General features: G+C 40.5%; 3 protein-coding genes across 13 annotated transcripts in view; 2 read left to right on the top strand and 1 right to left on the bottom strand.

The window, feature by feature from the left end:
• The window catches only part of TMEM220 (transmembrane protein 220), an 18713-nt gene extending 15104 nt beyond the window's left edge, over positions 1-3609 (top strand). For 2 of the 3 annotated variants that reach the window (XM_039475978.2, XM_039475980.2), the window contains one exon: positions 3444-3609. In XM_039475978.2, coding sequence (XP_039331912.1) covers positions 3444-3579 — 136 coding nt within the window. In that variant the 3' untranslated portion in view covers positions 3580-3609. Of the gene's footprint in view, positions 1-799; positions 2090-3443 lie in introns of those variants that run through there. The other variant, XM_074388183.1, reaches the window with a different exon arrangement.
• Positions 900-17024, bottom strand: ADPRM (ADP-ribose/CDP-alcohol diphosphatase, manganese dependent). 8 transcript variants are annotated; one of them, XR_012514541.1, is made up of 5 exons: positions 16946-17024; positions 11728-12354; positions 10690-10806; positions 5591-6820; positions 900-5465 (listed from the first exon to the last, which is right to left on the bottom strand). XR_012514541.1 is itself a non-coding variant. In XM_074388180.1 (5 exons), exons 2-4 carry the CDS (start codon positions 12326-12328, stop codon positions 6501-6503), a joined length of 1038 nt encoding a protein of 345 aa, XP_074244281.1. In that variant the 5' UTR covers positions 12329-12354; positions 16946-17024; the 3' UTR covers positions 900-5465; positions 6478-6500. The 8 variants fall into 8 exon arrangements, 5 of the variants coding, with proteins under 5 accessions (XP_074244281.1, XP_039331910.2, XP_074244282.1 ...); XR_012514542.1 differs by having other exon boundaries at positions 900-5668; positions 5741-6820; XR_012514543.1 differs by having other exon boundaries at positions 5741-6820.
• Positions 16989-19684, top strand: part of SCO1 (synthesis of cytochrome C oxidase 1) — a 17067-nt gene continuing 14371 nt past the window's right edge. For both annotated transcript variants that reach the window (XR_012514544.1, XM_003929246.4), the window contains exons 1-2: positions 16989-17390; positions 18780-18870. Coding sequence is in view for 1 of the 2 variants with exons in the window: in XM_003929246.4 (XP_003929295.2) it covers positions 16989-17390; positions 18780-18870 (493 nt within the window). In the remaining variant the exon portion in view is untranslated. The remainder of the gene's footprint in view (positions 17391-18779; positions 18871-19684) is intronic.

Here is a 19684-nt window from a genome sequence, read left to right as displayed (position 1 = left end):
TCCCCACCAGCCATGGCTGAGTGTCTGTTTCCCCACGGCCTTGCCAACAGAGTATATTATCAAAATCTTGAATTTTTACTCATCGGATAGTTGAGAAAGAGGTAGTTTTAACTTATATTTCTCTTATTAAGAGCAAAAGTGAGTACATTTTCAAATGGTTAAGAGCCATTTGTATTTATTTTTCTATAAAAAAATCTTGGTCTATCTCTGAGCACTGTAGGTTTAACCTGATTCTAAGGTTGTTAGTCTTTTCTGTTTTTAGAAGCTCCATCTGTGATGTAAGCTGAAAAGATTTTTTTGCAGTTTGTTATTTTCCTTTAACTTTGCTTAGGCAAAGGCTTTGCCATGAAAACGTCTTTTGTTTTTTTATCTTTTTATTTTATATAATTTTACTTTTCAATTCTTTTCCTTAATTGCTTCTTAATTTGGAATCAGTTAGGAAAACCTTCTCTCTCTCAGGTTGTAAAGTAACTTACCTAAGTTTTCATCTAATACCTATATGGTTTCATTTGTACATTTAAATATTTGATCTGTTTAGAATTTACTCTGGTGTAATGGTGTGAAGAACAGGTCCAATTTTATATTAGAAAGTAGATTTAATATGACAAAGGAAAACACTTTTTTTGTGTGTGAGGTAGAGTCTCACTCTCTCAGCAGGCTGGAGTGCAGTGGCGCAATCTCGGCTCACTTCAACCTCCACCTCCCGGGTTCAAGCAATTCTCCTGACTCAGCCTCCTGAGTAGCTGGGACTACAGGCGTGTGCCTCCATGCCCAGCTAATTTTTGTGTTTTTTTTGTAGAGACCATATTGGCCAGGATGGTCTCGATCTCTTGACCTTGTGATCTGCTTGCCTCAGCCTCCCAAGGTGCTGGGATTACAGATATGAGCCACCAAACCCGGCCCAAGAAGACACTTTTTATTGACAAAAGGTTCAGTTCATCAAGAAGATACAACAATGCTACATTTGTATGGACCTAATAACACAGCCACCAAATAGATACAACAAAAATTTACAGAACTAAGAAGAAAAATGGAAAAAGCCACAGTCATTTTGGGAGACTAACACACTTCTCTCAGTTACTAACAAACACAAAAAATAAAAATAATATAAAAGATTTTAACCACACAATAAGAAACCAATAATGGCAGGATATACATTCTTCTCAAGTGCACATTGAGTATTTTACAAAACGACTGTATGTTTGGCCAGGAAATAATTGCCACCGAATTTCAAAGGACTGAAATCCTACAGAGTATGTTCTTTGACCACAGTGCAATTAAGCTAGAAATCATTACCAAAAAGATAATTAGGCAATTCCTATATATTTGAAAGTTAGGAAATACAGTTTCAAATAATACTTGAGTCAAAGAAGAAATCACAATAGAAATTAGAAAATATTTTGAACTGAATAAGGTGAATATTATATATCAAAAAGTGTGAGATGCAGCTAAAAATCATGCTTAGAGGGAAACATACAGCCTTAAGTACATTTTTTTTAAGCTTCCAGGAGTTAGGAATTTTTTATTTCAAGAAATTAGGAAAAGAACAGCAAGTTAAACCCCAAAGAAACAAAGAAGAAAATAAACATAAAAACAGAAATCAGTGAAATTAAAAAAATCAACATAAAAATAGGGAATTAAGGTCAAATATTGATTATCTGAAATGATTTATGACATTGATAAGGACTGACAAGACAAAAAGGAAAAAAAAAGATCACGAGGAAGTACAAATAACAGATGTCAGGAATAAAAAAGAATACTACTATGTATCTAATAAGTATTGTAAAAATCATAAGTAGATAAGACAAATTTCATGAAAAAATACAGTTTACCAACATTTACACAAGAAGAAATACTCAGAATGGTCCCATTAACTATTAAAGAAATTGAGTTCATGATTTAAATTTTATAGCTGGAGAAGTCTACATAACATTTAAGGAAAAAAATAATACCAACTTTCAATAAATACTTCCAGATAACAGGAAAAAAAAGAAACACTTCCTAACTAATTTTATGAGGACAGATAATCAAAACTTGACAAGAACATGACAAAAAAAAAAAAAAAAAAAAGAAGAAAGAAAGAAAGAAATTACATGGCAATCTCACTCATGACCACTGATGGAAAATTCCCAAACAACACATTAGCAAGTCAAATCCTGCAATGTATAACCCAACCACCAAGTCTGGTTTATTCTAGGAATGCAAAGTTAGTTTAACATTAAAAAAACCAACCAATGTTTTCCACCACATTAATGGAATGAAAGAAGAAAATAAGTTATCTTCTAGATCCATACAGAAATAGCATTTCATAAAATTCAACATCCATTCATGTTAAAAACTCTCAGAAAGTCGTGTAGAAGGGAACTTCACCTGAGAGAGGATATCTGCACTAAAGCCTGAGACTTAATGGTAAACAGTTGAAAACTTTCTGAGATCAGGAATGAGATGAGGTTGGCCATATTGCCACTTCTATTCAACACCATCCTAGCTACTGTCCCAGCCGGTAAAATAAGGCAAGAAAAAGATATAAAATGCCCAAGGGTTAGACAAGAAGAAATAAAATTTTCATTATTTGTGGGTGACATGTATAGAAAATAAAAAAGAATCTAAATAATTACTAGAATAAGTGAGTTTTGTATGGTCACTGGATCAAGATACAAAAATCAACTGCATTTCTATCAGCAAGTAACAAGTGACAGAACAAAAAATTACCATTTATAAAAACATTCAAAAACTCAACTCCCTAGGAACAAATCTAGCAGAGATATGCAAAATCTCTACACAGAAAACTATAACACATTATGGGAGAAACTGAAGAAAACCAAAATAATTGGAAGGCTAACCATATAATGGCAAATGGATATGACAGAACAGAGTAGAATTTAGAAACAGATCCATACATATGTAGTTTTGACTTATGACAAAGATGGTACTTCAAGGTAGCAAAGAAAGGCAGTCTTTTCAATACATAGGCTTAGATAAATTCAATATCCACTTGGAAAAATAGTGAAACAACCCCTACCTTCACAACTTTCATAAAAATCAATTCCAAGGGGATCACAGGTTATAAAAAAAGCAAAATGATAAAACTTAATACTAGAGAATAAAATACCTTCAAGACTTTGGTGAGGGAAATTCTTAAGTGGAACTCAAAAATCATTAGGAAAAGATCAACTTTACCATTGTCAAATTAATCAATGACTTGTGTTCCTCAAAAAACATCAAGTGGGACAAGGTATTTGTAACACATATAAACAAGGATTTACATTTAGCATATATATAATTTCTACAAATTAATGAGTTATATTTCTATAAAACAACTGAGATGAGAACATACTAAAATGTAACTATGTGTTTTATCAAGTCAGTCTTTATACTTCTTTCCAAAGCAATCCATACTTTTTATTGGATTTTTATTTATAATAATTTTTGTGTCTTTATAGGAATCCAGCTGATGGAAGAATTCAATTGGCCATTGCCATTGTAATCACACTTTTCTCATTTATCTCATGGGTCTATGTATCTGTTAACGAGGAAATGCGATCCTCCTGGCCAGCTCATTGCAAGACAGTAATTTAAATAAATTTAAGAATTTCGTTTTTAAAATAAGTGTTTTCAGTCAATTTTTATAAACATTAGGGGAAGAAGCCAGTTTTCAGGAGTTTATGTCTGGTAATTTGGGCTAATAGAGTTTTTTAAAATTCCAAATAACTTTTTAAGGCTGCATACAATTTATTTGATATAAGATTGGATGGGACAAGTGAGAAACAGTCTGATATTTTCTGGAAGCCTTTCTGCAGGGTCTTGTGTCATAATGTAGTGGAAAAAGCTAGAGAACAGAAGTTTAAATGCAAGTTCTAACTACTCACCTTTGTAACTATTTAATTTGGGCAAATATATAAACCAAGCGTCCCCAAACTACGGCCCGCGGACCGCATGCGGCCCCAAGGCCATTTATCTGGCCCCCCGCCGCACTTCAGGAAGGGGCACCTCTTTCATTGGTGGTCAGCGAGAGGAGCACAGTATGTGGCGGCCCTCCAACCGTCTGAGGGACAGTGAACTGGCCCCCTGTGTAAAAAGTTTGGGGACGCCTGATATAAACCCTCTGGTGGGTATTTCTTTATCTATAAAATAGGACTAATGCCAGATCTACTTACATAGTTGCAAGGATCAGTCTAGATAATGTAAGAGCACTCTGAAGATACAAAGTGTTCAGAAAGATTACAAAGGGCTGCAGGTGATTAAAGTAGAGGGGAGCAGGGATTGGGTAACATACTGAAATAGAGGATCAAGACAGGGTGACAGCCCCCCCCCTTTTTTTTAAAGACAGTCTCACTGTCACCCAGGCTGGAGTGCAGTGGCATGATCACAACTCACTGCAGTCTTGACCTCCCAGGGTTCAGGTGATCCTTCTACCTCAGCCTCCCCAGGAGCTAGGACTACAGGTGCGCACCACTAATTTTTAAAAATTTTTTGTGGATATGGGATTTTGCCATGTTGCCCAGGCTGGTCTTGAACACCTGAGCTCAAGCGATCCGTCCACCTCAGCCTCCAAGGTGCTGGGATTATAGGCATGAGCCACCCGCCTGGCCTGTATTACCAAAATCTTTCACACCTCCACATTTTTCTTCCATTGTTCTCTACTTCACACAGCTCAGAAAGCTCTAAGGGCTCCATACTATCTGGCAAGTTAAAGTCTTGGCTCATCATTCAAGGCTCTCCGTGATATGGCCGCAGCCTATCCTTTTCTGCCATACTTCTTGCCATGTCCCCTGCCTCCACCCTGGCACCTTTGTGGTGAATCGTCACAGCATGACTTGCCACCTCGAACTTCAGCATACCTTTTGATGCCTCTGCTTTTGCTGTTCTACTTGATAGATACACTCTTCTCCACTTATTCAAGCCATTTTTCTTCATTTTGCATGTCATCCCCAATCCCTTTGAACAAAATTAATCTTCCATGTTCCCTTGGTCCTTTGACCACAAATTTCACATATTTAAATCATGGATGTCTGTTTAATTCATGGTAAGGTCTATGAGTGCAGGAGTACATTATAGGCACCTCTGTGGTCAGCTGAACAACTATATCCACGTCCTAATCCCTGGAACCTATGTTACCTTCTATCACAAAATAAATTCTGCAGATGTGATTAAGCCATCCTGAGATGGGGGTTACCTGGATCATCTGGTTGGGTCCCAAAGGTTACTACAAGTGTCCTTGCAAGACAAAGGCTGAAGCAAATCTGACTACGGACAGTGGAGAATATGACATGACAGTAAAGACAGATTTGAAGATGAAACACTGTTGGCTCTGAATACGGAAGAAGGAGCCGTGGGCCACAGAATGCAAAAGTACAGCTCTGGAGGCTGGAAGAGGATTCTTTAGACCCTCCTCAGGGAGCATGGCCATGCCAACGCCTTGGTTTCAGCCAAGTGGAAATGATTTCAGACTTCTGACCTCCAGACTGCAAGAGAACAAATGTGTTGTTTTAAGCCACCAGGTTTGATTTCTAACAGCAGCCATAGAAAGCTAATACTCCTTTATACCCCTATAGTGCCCAGGTATTCAACTGGCACGCTTATTTCTTACCGTGTTTTAGGCGCTCCATCAATCTTTCTCCACACCTGAGTAGTCCCCATTTGCCATCTAGTGTTTCTGCACATAAGCCTTAGCACATATGAAAACGGTATTAGGCATCTCCCATTAGTGTACAAAGGGAGTCAGCGTAAATTCATTTACCTGCTATAGCTTCACCCAGCACTAGATGGTGACCCAAAGAGGCCAAGCTGGCTGGCACACGGCTGCACTGCCACTTGGTCCTACGAATCACAAGAGGACAACATGACTTTTCTGAAGGCCCTTCTTACAGGGATGGAGCGCCACACACTCACCGTGAAATAACTGTTGGTAATTTTGTTTACAAAACGGGAATACAAGCCTATAAAAATCCACGTGTAGGTGTTCTGAGCAAAAATTCTCCAAAGCTCAGTTACACAGCAGGGTGAACAGAAAAAGTACCTGAGCTTATATGGTGAACCTGAAGTTACATAGTTAATAAACGTGAATACATTCTCCTTGTAAAAAGTTAAAAAATCAGGTTACGCCAAATAAAATCCTTCATGAGGACTATATGCCCCTTATAAGGACTATACACCCCTGCTCAGTCTCCTCCCTAGTTTACTGTGTTTCTAACTTACAATGGATACGTTATCCAAAATGACATTTCTGAATACTTTATCAACCAACACACACTGCAACTATGAATACATTTTGTTATGCAAGCTGAATGCTAAACAATGAGACTGAGCATTTTTATTTTTTTGTTTGGGGGGGAACAAACACAAAGCTCATTTTCTATCACGTTAAACAAAACAGACTAACAATGGAAGGCTGTTGCTTTTTTTTCTTTTTGAGACGGGGTTTCACCATGTTGGCCAAGCTGGTCTCGAATTCCTGACCTCAGTTGATTCACCTACCTCGGCCTCCCAAAGTGCTGGGATTACAGGCGTGAGCCACCACTCCCAGCCTCTCTCTTGTAATTCATAATTCTGTCTGGAACTCTGCCTCTCCCTTTCAACAGCATTTTGTCAGGATAGACGTGAACTGTGCCAAAAGCTTGGCTGTCTGGAGCTGTTTCAATAACTCCTTCTAGGTTGACATGGTATACACCAAAAGGATCCTCAGAGTAGCCACCATCATGGGTGTGACCAGCAAAGAAACACACCACACACTTGTGAGACCAAATGACTGTCAAGGCATCTCTGTAGTTCCAGGCCAGACACACACTGTCAGAGGCGTCAGGGTAAATGGGAAGATGGCCTGTTAGTTAAAGAAAAGAAGAGTTATGAGCCAATTAAGAAACCTCTCTTCTATAAAAATAAATGGCTAAAAGCTAGCATTCAGAAAAAGAAAAAAAAAAATGCTATCTCATTATGCAAATGAACTGAGACCAGAGGGAATTCACACCCATGAAAACACTAGGCCACCTACAGCCACATCTCTGAAGCATGGAAGAAGGGTGAGACAGTTCACATGACAAGCTGCTGTAGAAGCAAAACCTGAACCTCTGAGGCCTACATCATCTCAAGTTGCCCAAACACCGAGGAAGACTGAGGGTGTCCTATGCAGGACAGTCTGCAGAGGCAGCCAGAAATCGGGCAGATGCTGTGCTGGAATCCAATCCCACTGATTTCCTTAAATGTGAATGAATGTTATATCCACAGAATTATATAACATAAAATAAAAGAACAGGCCAGGTGCAGTGGCTCATGTCTGTAATCCCAACGCTTTGGGAGGCCAAGGCAGGCGGATCACCTGAGGTCAGGAGTTCAGGACCAGCCTGGACAACATGGTGAAACCCTGTCTCTACTAAAAATACAAAAATCAGCCAGGCGTGGTGGTAGGTATCTGTAGTCCCAGTTACTCAGGAGGCTGAGGCAGAAGAATTGCTTGAACCTGAGATGGTGTGGCTGCAGTGAGCCAAAATCACACCACCACACTCTAGCCTGGGTGACAAAGTGAGATTCCATCTCGAAAAATAAAAACGTAAATATAAATGAATGAATGAATGAAAGAACAGTTTAGGGATGGACCCTGTGTCATTTATATAAACAATGTCTCAGAACTGATTTATGGGATGTATCAAGGTAGCCATACCCACTTTATAGATGAAAAGCTGAGTTAAAACAAAGATTTATTCTGGCGTCCACAGGAAGTATATGGAAGCAGAGTTTCGAATTTCTAACGGCAACACATCTATGAGCCTATACCATACATCAGGCCATGGTGCTCACGCTGAAGTACAGCTCACATTGCAGCTTCCCATTAAATCACTTTTTTTCTATTACTGTTCATTTTTATTCTAAAATTTAAACATGCTTCTGCTTAATACCTGTTTGTAATACAAGTTTTTTTTTAAAAAAAGTGCTTACATGCACTGATTACCACCTAACGGCTAAGCATCCAAAGGCATGTGAGTATCCGGAAGCCATACTGACTCATCTGTCAAGTCCCTGCAGCATTTGACACAATTAGTTGTTCCCTTCTCTCTGAAAAACTTGGCTCTCAAGACACCACTGCTTTTCCTGGTGGTGTCTTTCTACTTTTTTCCTAACTTCAATGGCCGCTAATTTCCAATCGCCTTTCCTGGTTTCCTCTCATTTCCCCAAGGTCTTACCAGGAGTGCCTGAATGCTTGGTCCTTGGACTTCTCTTTTCATACCTAATGCGTTGGTGATCTCTTAGTGATTTACACGCCTTAAATGTTATCTAAATACTCTTTCAATTTCCACATTTATATAGCTAGCCCAAATCTCTATTCTGAATTTCAGACTTCTAATGTCTGAACTGCCCACCCAGCATCTCCAATGATGTCTAGTAAGCATCTGAAACTTACATTTCCAAACCTGTCCTCTCCACTCAAACCCCTCATCCTGCAGTGTCCTCTATCTCAGCTAATGGCAATTCTGTCCTTCCAAATGCATGGCCAAAATTCAAAAGGTAGGATGACCTCGAAGTAGCCACAATGAAAGTTAAGAAATCTATTACACTTTAACTTTTAAACTTTATGAAAGAAAACTTAAAGTATTCAGTTGTTAAGTTTGCTTTTCCAGTTTTTAAGCTTACAGCAAATAGTAGAAGAAACTTCAGAGATGCTAAATTAGATAGGTGTACTGCCATGAATAAAAAAAAGGGAAGAACCCAGCATCGCATGGGAAAGGGGACTGAGACATAAAGCATGGATTCTAATCACAGTGCTGTCAGTAGCTACATGACTCTGCTATGCTTCAATCTCTTTGGCCTTCAATTTCTTTATCTTTAAAATTCAACAGTTTGGCTGTATGATCTCTAGTTCCCTTCAGCTCCAGTACAGGCTGGCAGTGGAAAACTTAAAAGCAGACACAAGAAGTATCCTAGTTTCTCAGATGACTTATTATAGAGCCAAAAGGAGTCACATCATTCCAACAATCCGAGGGCGTGCATCTCCGCCAACCTTTAAATGACACTTGGTTTTCCAGTGGTAGCAGAAACATTTCTGCTCCATCTACATGTTTTTACCACATCAGTGGAAGATTAACAAGGAAAAACTACAGTTATAGATAGAAATATAGTTTTATCTAATCATCTCTCTAAATGCCCTGTCATTTTCAAAGGAGTTTCATATTCATAATTTCATTAGATACACTATTGAGAACACTGCTGTTTGTAGGTTCACTATTTGCCCAGGACCACACAGTTCATAAAAACAAGAGCCAGAATGGCATCCTGTCCTTCTGGCTCTCAGTCCAGCCTTCTAAACTATTATTCCACACCATCTAATTCTAAAACAAGGGCTCTAATCTCAACCTCCAAACCAAGTCTCCCAGCCATGCTGCAGATTCAAGTTCAGGTCTGTGTATGCGTTTTCACGCATGCGCGCGCACATATGTACATTTTAAGCACCCCTAGATTCCTACAATCTCTGATGGCAGTGTATCCACAAAAAACAATTCTAAAGGAAAATACTACAAATCTAACTTCCTTGTGACCATGTGGGAGACACAGCTAGAGAATGGGAAGTGCTCACTGCCAGCTGAGCCTGTACCACACATCCCCTGTGGTATCAGTTTTGCTGCATCTAGGTAGCAGTGGCCTCTGTTCGGTGGCCACTTTGCTGATAGGCTGGTCTCTAAGGCTGAGATTTGGTATGGGCCTGAACTGAATTTCTCACTTAGAAATTACTTCATTAGAGTTTAAGAAACTCAGGGCTTCCTACTTTAAGGAAAGGATCCAAACCCTGGTACTGACTTCCACTAATAAATTGTTTAGTGTGGTGTCTCCTTTATTAAGCTGATCGCAACCTGGATTCCACACATTAGAATTCAGCTTGTTTTTCTTGTTTTTGTTTTTTTGAGACAGGGTCTCGCTTTGTCACCCAGGCTGGAGTACAGTAGCATGATCTCGGCTCACTGCAACCTCTGCCTCCCAGTTCACGTGATTCTCCTGTCTCAGCCTCCCAAGTAGCTGGGACTACAGGCACGTGCCCTGCTAATTTTTTCATGTGTTTTTAGTAGAGATGGGGCTTCATCATGTTAGCCAGGCTGAATTCAACATGTTTTAATTTTGAGTCAAGTTTCTTGGCAATTTTTATGTCTTAGTTATCATGGTGAAGTCATTTCACCTTTTGGTTCTTGCTTCTCTTATGGAGAGAAGGTTTTAAAAAAAAAAACTTAGAAAAAGCCAAACTTTTGGAGTTTTTATTTTTGTATTAATGTCAATATTGTTTGTGATATTATACTAAAGTTTTACAAAATATTAACATTGGAGGAAACGGGGCAAAACAGCTAAGTGATTGCTCTGAATTATTTCTTACAAATGCATGTGAATCTACAGTGATTTCAAAAATAATATCAATGTTTAAAAAAGAAGTTACTTCATAAACTGACCTCATTTGAGGAAATTCGACTTAGAAACTAAAGGGCCAACTCACAGGCTCCATATATGGCAAGATGTTTCTGTTATTTACGTTTCTTTCTTGGTTCATCCTTAAATGTTCATCTTACATTCAGGTGGTTTCTAAATAAAAATGCATTTAAAGTGTCCATTTTATAGAAGGAGGATATCGAAACACAAATATTGTTAGTATGCTTTAATGACTAACTTTTCCGAATCTCTAAAATGTTAGTGTAATCAGGTAATTTAAATACTTACTCACAATCACCACCTTCTCTTGGTTTTTATCAGAGAATGTAAGCACTTCATTCAACCAGTTTAGCTGTTCTTGGCTGAAACCTCCATTAAATTGGACAAACTGGGGCTCGGAAAGTCCTGAAATGAATTCAGTAATTTTAGACCCATCAAAAGTCATTTTTCCCCACATTTGGACATTCAAATTTAGTTAATGTAAGGATGCTTGTTTTTCTTTAGGAATATTTGATTAGCAACAATCAACTTAAAATAGGAAATCACAAGCATTTAGAAAAATATACTAATAAATCACACTGCCTCTCACTCCTAATCTTGACAGTCCCTGCTAACTTGGCTGGCTTTCCATTATATTAAAAATGCAAACTTCTTATTAAGTCCACTGAGCCACTACATATTCTTGGCCCTGTTTACACTCCAAAATCATCTTGTACCCCACTGGCCCTTTCCTGTACTCTTCAACAACGCTCTAGTCTTAGTCCATTTAGTGCCTTTGCATGTTTTTCCCTCTGTCTGCTAAATCCCTACGCCCATTCTTTCCAAGGAAGACTCCTCCTTGTCATTTAGGTCTTGGCTTAAATATCCTTCTCCTTGGAGACGCTTTCCCTGATCACCTAATCTAAAACAGTAACCCTAATCCTTTTCGATAACAGTCTATAACAGCATACTCTATTTCCTTGGTAGCACTTATGACCGTAGAAATAATCTTGTTTCTGTTTCATTTATCATCTGCCTTGCCCATTTACTGTTTGTTCCCTCCATTCCATCCATCAAAAAAGTGGTATTGTTAGTATTGCTTACAGCTCTGAATAGCAAGCCCTAGAAAAAGTGCCTGGCCTAGAACAGGCATTTAAAATATCTGTTTGATTTTCAATCTTGAATGAACTGTAACCAATCCATGTGAGAGCAGGCTTGTGAGAAATCCTGACCCTGAACAAGTGACAATATACTTTTACCTTAATTGTCCATCTTCCTGCTGAATAAAAGGTAGTTGAAGAATTTAAAGACAATCTATTAGATTCTCAGCTCAAAGGAATAATTCACCTTGAGGACTATTCAGTTCCGCATTTGGATTGTGCTCCTTCAATATCTTCATACACTGCTGGTATTTTGGAGAAGACTGATCCACACCCAAGACACTCAAGTCATATGCATCAAGTAAAATGAACCGGAATTTAGGGAATGGTACAAAATGATAAGCGTAGTAATCCTCTGAAGGCATGGTCTCGGGATGATGTTCAATCTGGTCTTCTAGAAACTTTGTGTTAAGTTTAGAGTGTGTTAAATACTCTCTCCTGAAGTTATAGAATTCATGGTTTCCCCATGTATGATGAACTGGAACTTTAAGCTTCTTGAATGTGTCCATAACAACTTCTAAGGACTTTTCCGATGCATCATACTGCGCATTATATCCATCGATTATATCACCAAGCTGAAGGACACAACAGGGTGTGCTGCTTTCCTTATTCCAGTCTTCAATGGCACCCTGCAAGTGAAGAAGACTATGTCTGTAGTATCGCCGCCTGGTTCCTTGGAAATTAAAGCCGTCTTCCAAGTCAGCATATTGAATATCTGCGATAACTCCAAAGGAGAAAAGATGCTCTGAATTCTCATTTAGGACTTCAGGATTGGGTTTATCATCCATAACCTCCTAACAGGTTTCTAAATAAACTAAAGTAAAAAAATAATAATAATAGTAACTAAATTATAAACATTTTAATTTCCCAATTTCACTGAAGAAAACGATAGAGAATATTAAACTTAAAGGTTAATTCATTAGGCAGCTTGATACAGGAAAAAGTACATGGGCTTTAGAGTCCAACAGTCTTTGGTATAAATTACTAAGCCTCTAAAATGCTTGTTTTCTCTTCTGTAAAACAGATGATAGTCTCTATCTTTCAGAATAGTAACAATTGATAAAAGGGTAGTATCCTATCAATAAACAGGGATTCTAATGCTAATAAAGCCAAATTTAAATCTGGAATAATTGCTGATTTTTGAGAAATACATACTCATTTTAAACACATACACAGACACAAAGCCCCTCTCCCACAAATACCAAATAATTCTATCAAAACTTTAAGATTTTTTTTTTTTTTGGAAAGCTATATATGACATTCATTCATTGTATGTATGTTGTAAAAGATTCCTATGATGCATTATTTTGTGTCAGGATGAGTCTTTTCTCTTCCTTGGTGGGTAGGTCACCCAAAATAAGTTTCTCACAGTTTATATCTGAAGTAATGGATGAGGGGGACGCAATAAATTCTCCTGAGCTTAAAGCTAAATCAAATTCATTTTCTGTCACTTGATACCAAAAGCCTCTCAAATACACCTTCCACTGGAACATGGTTCAGTTTAGAAAAACTCAAAAGCTATCCTAAGAATTGTCCATTTTTAAGGAAAGTTAAGCAATGTGGAGAGAAGCACCAAGGGGCACACACTTCAAAACAGCAATTTTTTCTGGGGTAAAAAAAGAGACCCAAAGTGCTGAATACATACAGCTTTTAAAAGTAAAGTTAGGGGTAAGGAGGCAGCCATTTAGACAGGTTGAGTGTCCCTTTATCCAAAAAATGCTTGGGACCAGAAGTGTTTTGGATTTCGGATTTTTTCAGATTTTGGAATATACTTAATAGTTAAGCATTCCTTTTTTTTTTTTTTTTTGTGATGGAGATTCACTCTTGTTGCCCAGGCTGGAGTGCAATGGTGCGAACTCAGCTCACTAAAACCTCTGCCTCCTGGGTTCAAGCAATTCTCCTGTCTCAGCCTCCAGAGTAACTGGGATTATAGGGGTGCGCCACCACGCCCAGCTAATTTTGTATTTTTAGTAAAGACAGGTTTCTCCATGTTGGTCAGGCTGGTCTTGAACTCCCGACCTCAGGTGATCCGCCCACCTCAGCCTCACAAAGCGCTGGGATTACAGGTGTGAGCCACTGCGCCTGACCCAGTTGAATATTCCTGATCTGAAAATCCAAAATGCAAAATGCTCCAGTGAGCATTTCCTTTGAGCTTCATGTTGGTGCTCAAGTTTCTGACTTGGGGCGTTACAGCTTTCACAAACGTATTCAGGGACAGACAGTCAGGATCAGAAGTGAGTAAGGCAGGGCAAAAAGAACCAGGTGGGCAGGGAATTGACTCTCCTGGCTAGTTCAGCCTTTCCTTTCATGGTTCAGGGAGATGTTGGGGGAGCTCAGAAAGATTGGTCCTGGTGAACAGAGAGATCAAAAACTCAAAACCACCTCCAGCGAGGAACTTAGAATTAATAAGCATTCTAACGTCAGAAAATGTTTTCAAAATAGCCCCCTCCATCTACCAAATACAGACACAAAATGTATCAGTGAGTAGAAGATAATTGTCGAAGCTAGAAATTTTTTTTTGAGAATCACTTGAACCCGGGAAGTGGAGGTTTGCAGTGAGCTGAGATAGCCCCACTGCACTCTAGCCTGGGGAACAGTAAGACTCTGTCTCAAAAAAAAAAAAAAAAAATAGTTTGCAGTGTGGCATGGATAAAGTTTAGATAATTGTTGAAGCTGGGTGATGAGTACATCTGATTCACTATATTAATCTCTCTGCTTTTATATATATTTGAAAATTGAAGGGCCGGGCGTGGTAGCTCACGCCTGTAATCCCAGCACTTTGGGAGGCAGAGGCCATCCTGGTCAACATGGTGAAACCCCGTCTCTAATAAAAATACAAAAAATTAGCTGGGCGTGGTGGCGTGTTCCTGTAATCCCAGCTACTCAGGAGGCCGAGGCCGGCGAATTGCCTGAACCCAGGAGGTGGAGGTTGCGGTGAGCTGAGATTGCGCCATTGCACTCCAGCCTGGGTAACAAGAGTGAAACTCCGTCTAAAAAAAAAAAAAAAGAAAATTCAAAATAAAAAGTTAAAATCAAAAAATTAAAAATATTCATAAGAAGTTGTTGTTTTTCCTCCAACAATTGCCTTAAATTCTACTTTGTTGTTAAAATTGCAATACTGGATTTCATTTGGCTGGTGTTTATATTTTTATCTTTGGACTTTAAATCTTTCTATATCAGCACAGTTAAGCATTTTTGAGACTCCGTCTCAAAAAAAAAAATTCAAAAATTTAGAGAAAATCAAATCTGGAAAAATTAGAAGACCTAAGGAAATATTTTGCTTTTGAATAGAAAGGAGAATGGCAAGTTTTTCGTGAACTTTGTTTTCAAAGTTTGCCTGCACCATTTATTATATGCGACATTATCTAAGTTTTAAAGAGGTATTATGAAGCGCCAAAAGCTATGAAATTAAAGACCCAGAACTCAATTATAGTCCTCATGCTTCCTAGAGCAAAATAACCCTCAACAGGTTATTGTGAGATTCAACTGAGCTATGATCACAGTAAACTATTACTTTGTAAATCTCTGTAAACCATTAAGTACTATATGCGTGTTAAGAAAATAATTTTTAAGTTACATATCTGAAAATTGTCTGTCTAATGAGCCTCAGATAACTGAAAGTCCTGCAACATTTTTATAGAAGAGAATAATGTAGAAAACTTTTTATAAGAGTTTCTCTCAAAATTCCTGTCAAGTCATGGTACAGGATAAGCAGTCAGCATTTTGTGAAAACCACCTTAGGCATAAGAGGTTTTTTGTTTTTTTTTTTGTTTTTTTTTTTTTTTCTGTGACAGGGTCTGGCTCCATTCCCCAGACTGGAGTACAGTAGCGGCATCATGGCTCACTGTAGCCTCAACTTCCTGGGTTCAAGTGACCTCCTAACTCAACCTCCCTGATAGCTACAGTTGGCTTACAGGCATGTACCACCACACCTGGCTTTTTTGTTGTTTGTTTTTACAGATGGGGTTTTGCCATGTTGCCCAGGCTGGTCTCAAGCTCCTGGGCTCAAATGATGCATCTGCCTGAGGCCTCCCATACCCAGGGATGCTTAATTGCTGAAAAGCTGCTACAATATCATAGTAATAAAACTTTTCTAATAAAGACTGGCAGAAGGCTGAAGTTCCTGGTGGAAAGCCTTCAAGCATCAATATGAACTTGTGAAATAAGGTAGCTCTACCCTGAAATACGGATGTTTCCTTCACTCTACTGTCAAAGGTGAAGGGGGCAGCAGGGGAAGTCCAGAGATTAAAAGAGACTTTGTTGAGAGAAACTATTGTAACAGAGGCTCCTAGCCTAAGGGTGCAGGAAGGGTGAGCAAGCCTTTTATAAGCAGAGACTATACAAAGAGAAAAGGAAAGTTGGGGCTGGAAATGTCTGTGGTTAGGGGTTAGGCACAAGGGGCAAGGATCTGGAACAAAAATGAAGCAAACACATTACGGTGCTGAGAAGTTCACAAAAAATTAGCCGGGTGTGGTGGTGAATGCCTTGTAATCCCAGCTACTTGGGAGGCTGAGGCAGGAGAATCTCTGGAATCCAGGAGGCGGAAGTTGCAGCGAACCGAGATGGCGCCACTGCACTCCAGCCTGGGCAAAAAGAGCAAAACCGAGGTAGTGGCGGGGAGGGAGTGATTAATATTGCGGATATTGAGACACAAACAAAGGCAGACGGAATGAAGTTAGACTTTCACCAAGAACGAAAAACCTACGAATGCTCTTAGCCTCATTCATATGGGGATGTACCCACGTAACATAAGCAGTTCCAGATGAGGAACCCATCCACAAACTTCAGATCTCGAAGGGAGCAAGGTAGTCCGTGAGAGTATTTTAAGACACTGGGTCCCAGCAAGACTTAAGTTAAGGGATGGGGTATCGTGCCGTCTACACTTCTTTATACACTGCTCTGCTTTATTAATCAGGTTACATTGTGATATTACATGACTAGAAGTGCTGGGCATTTAAAGTCTTCCAGGCCACCCTAACTCCTCAAATCATCCTAATTAGCAATTTTTTTTTTTAAGTTAAAAATGGGAGTTCCAATGAGTCGGTTTCTGTTATCAAGGATGCAAAGGAGGTAGCAATCTTGCACTTCCCCTTGGCCGGCAGGGCGAGGTTGAAAAAGCTGGCCAGACAAGGTAGGGTTAAGGGGGCTGCCCGGTCCCGCCCGCCTCTAGGCAGTGTTTTCTGAGCTGGGGGTGTCCCCGGGGCGAGAAGCCAGCTGCGCTCAAAACCCCGCGAATGAGGCGGGGCGCCCCCACCGCTCGGGGCTGCCTGGCCTCGGCCCAGCCGCGCAGCCCGGACCCCTAAGGCCACCCCCTTCCCGGGGCTCCGCGGTCCCACGGTCCCGCGGCCCCATAGCACCGCCCAGCCCGCGCCAGACCCGCCTCCAGCCGCAGGAGAACTACCTACCGTGCGTCGGCCTCAAGGCTGAAAAGGCCCTTGACTACCAGCTATGCCACCGCGCCACCATCGAGCGGGACGGACAGAGCGGCTCCTTCCGACTTCCGGAGGAAGCGGAACTTTACCGGAAGTCGCGGGGCGGGTCAAAGGAGACCCGTCTCCGAGGCTCGTGGCGATGCCGGTCCTAGTCCCCGGACGAGTTCTGTGGCCTCTGGGTGGCCAGTGTTGGCGCCTCTTGCCTCGGAGTTTCGAGCTCTGGGGCCCAGCCGAGGGGACTGCGAGAGTCTTTCTCAGGCAGTTCTGCGCGCAGCAAGAGGCGGCGTGGCGGGCCTCGGGGCTTCCTGGCTACTCCCTGGGAAGTCGGCCTCTCTGCACGGCGACGCCGCCACCCCCAGGGTCGTCCAGGCCCGAGCAGAAGCGCCACGGAGACCCCTGGCGCCCCTCGAAGCCCGGGGTGAGTGCATAACCCTTCCGGTGCTTGTCGCGGCTGTCGCCAGCCTAGCGGCCACATCTCACTTAGTCGTAACCTCAGACACTCCCTCGCCTCCCCTAAAGTTGTCCTCAGCTTGGGCGGGTTACCTGGGTCAAGGAATCTCATCCCGTATTTTGCCGGGAGTCCCAGTCCTCAAGAGAGAACTTGAGAACTTACACGCTCTCCACGTGGCTAGGTGCCCGGACTTGGATTTTATGTTAGCTTTTCCGCCAAAAAATTAAGTTTTGGGTTTTCTTAAGGGTGTGAACCTGAAGTTTACCGTGATTGAGGAGTCAGAACACTTATATAATTTGTCATCTGAACCCCCTCCAGAGGTTCCATGTATACATTGAAATTGAAACAAAAAGTGGAACTTAGTTATGTGTGGATATGCCTTTTCGGGGGGCGGTTTCTCTCGAATTCTAGTTCTGACCCAGAAAGAATTTGAGAGCCACTATCCTCTGTTAAGAGAAGTGGGTTTTCGGAGCTGCGGGAAGGTTAATGAGTTAGGCGTAGTTCCCCAACATCTTCCTTATTTGGGGACTTGAATAAGAGTACAAAGAATTAATGGGTGTGCAAGAAGCTCCACTTTTACATGCCCCTTCTAGTTTGGCTTTGTTACTTCTGGAAGTCAGAGTTAGATTAACCTCCCAAATTTGGTGTGGTTTATTTGTATTCTCAGTTATCAGCACAAGCAGATAATTATTTTTGTTGTTGGTTTGTTTTGTTTAGGTGGTTTTTTGTTTTTGTTTTTTGTTTTTTGTTTTGAGATGGAGGTTGCTCTGTTGCCCAGGCTGGAGTGTAGTGGGGGCGACCTTGGCTCACTGCAACCTCTGCCTCCAGAGTTCAAGTTACTCTCCTGTCTCAGCCTCCCGTGTAGCTGGGTTTATAGGCGCCCGCTATCACGCCCGGCTAATTTTTATATTTTTAGTAGAGACGGGGTTTCACCGTGTTGGGCAGGCTGGTCTATTAGCTCCCGACCTCAGGTGATCCACCCACTTCGGCCTCCAAAAGTGCCGGGATTACAGGCGTGACTTACCGCGTCCTGTTTTTAATGTTTTTAAATCACGATTGGAGCCAGGGTAACACATTGTCACAATTATGGTGCTTGAGCTTTTGCGGGGTGTTTTTTTTACGCGAAGAGAAACTGACTTAGGGAACTTTCCTCTGGAGATGAGGGCCTTTGTAATTCAGATTTCAGATGAAACTGCATCCACAGAAACTTTGGGCATTTTCTCATCCCTGAAGCATTTTGCATATTTAACATCATGGCCTGTGTATATGTGTATTAAAAACCACTGTCATAAGTTTATATGGTTAAATGTTTGCATCTTACTAGAATTTTTATTTTTGAAATCCCTGCCCCAGTAGCCTGTTTCCTGGAAGTCTTTAGCAATTACATTTGCTGTTGGAGGAGCTTTACTGGCGGGAATGAAGTACATCAAGAAAAAAAAGGCAGAGGGTAAGTAGATATCATCTGGTCAGCGCTGCATAAAGTTCTTCCTGGCTACGGACTACCACCTTTTTTGTTGTTTTTAAGCTTTTTTTGAGACAACTTTAGATTTACCAAAAAATTGCAAAGATAGCATAGATTCCATTTACCTTTCACCTAGCTTCCCCTAATATTAACACCTTACATAACTAAGAAATTTAAAATGGCACCCAACTATTAATTACATTACAGATTCTATTTGTATTTCACTTGTTTTTCTGTCAGTGTCTTTTATCTGTTCCAGGATCCAAGCTAGGCTACCACTGCCTAACAATATTAAAAGATACACAGTGGACAGATTTGAGTGGACAAGGTGAAGTCTAGAGGGTACAAAGATGACTAAGATGCAGTCGAGTCTTTGAGGTGCACATGGCAGGAAAACAGACAAAGAAGTAAAGGATTTTGCTAGATGTGATTCGGCCAGGCCAGAAGGAAGCTTAGCATGTTCTGAGAGCAAAAGGAAGCCCCAGGCTTGGGATTTGAGAAGGCTTCCTAGGGATGAGGCGAGGAGCATAGTGTGCGTAGGTACTGCATACACCCTGTTAATAAAGGGGAGGTGAAGAGAGCCTGATCAGGAAATGCCAGGAACTGCTCTGGATTAGCATCTTGAAATATTTAGAAATTGTTTATAAGAACTTTATATTTTAGTGACTATCCTAGGACTTTTAAGATTTGGTTTAGAAGCTTTTAGGTAAATCTTTATTGTTTAAATATTTCTGTTCTTTGGAGTCTCTAATTAGCAGTAAGTTCCTTTAGTTTCACAGAGAAACAAAAGCTAAGAAAT

This window comes from Saimiri boliviensis, chromosome 17, assembly GCF_048565385.1.
Source record: "Saimiri boliviensis isolate mSaiBol1 chromosome 17, mSaiBol1.pri, whole genome shotgun sequence".
Classification (NCBI taxonomy): Eukaryota; Metazoa; Chordata; class Mammalia; order Primates; family Cebidae; genus Saimiri; species Saimiri boliviensis.
Note: the sequence above shows the minus strand (reverse complement) of the source record. Positions and strands in the feature narration are given on the sequence as shown.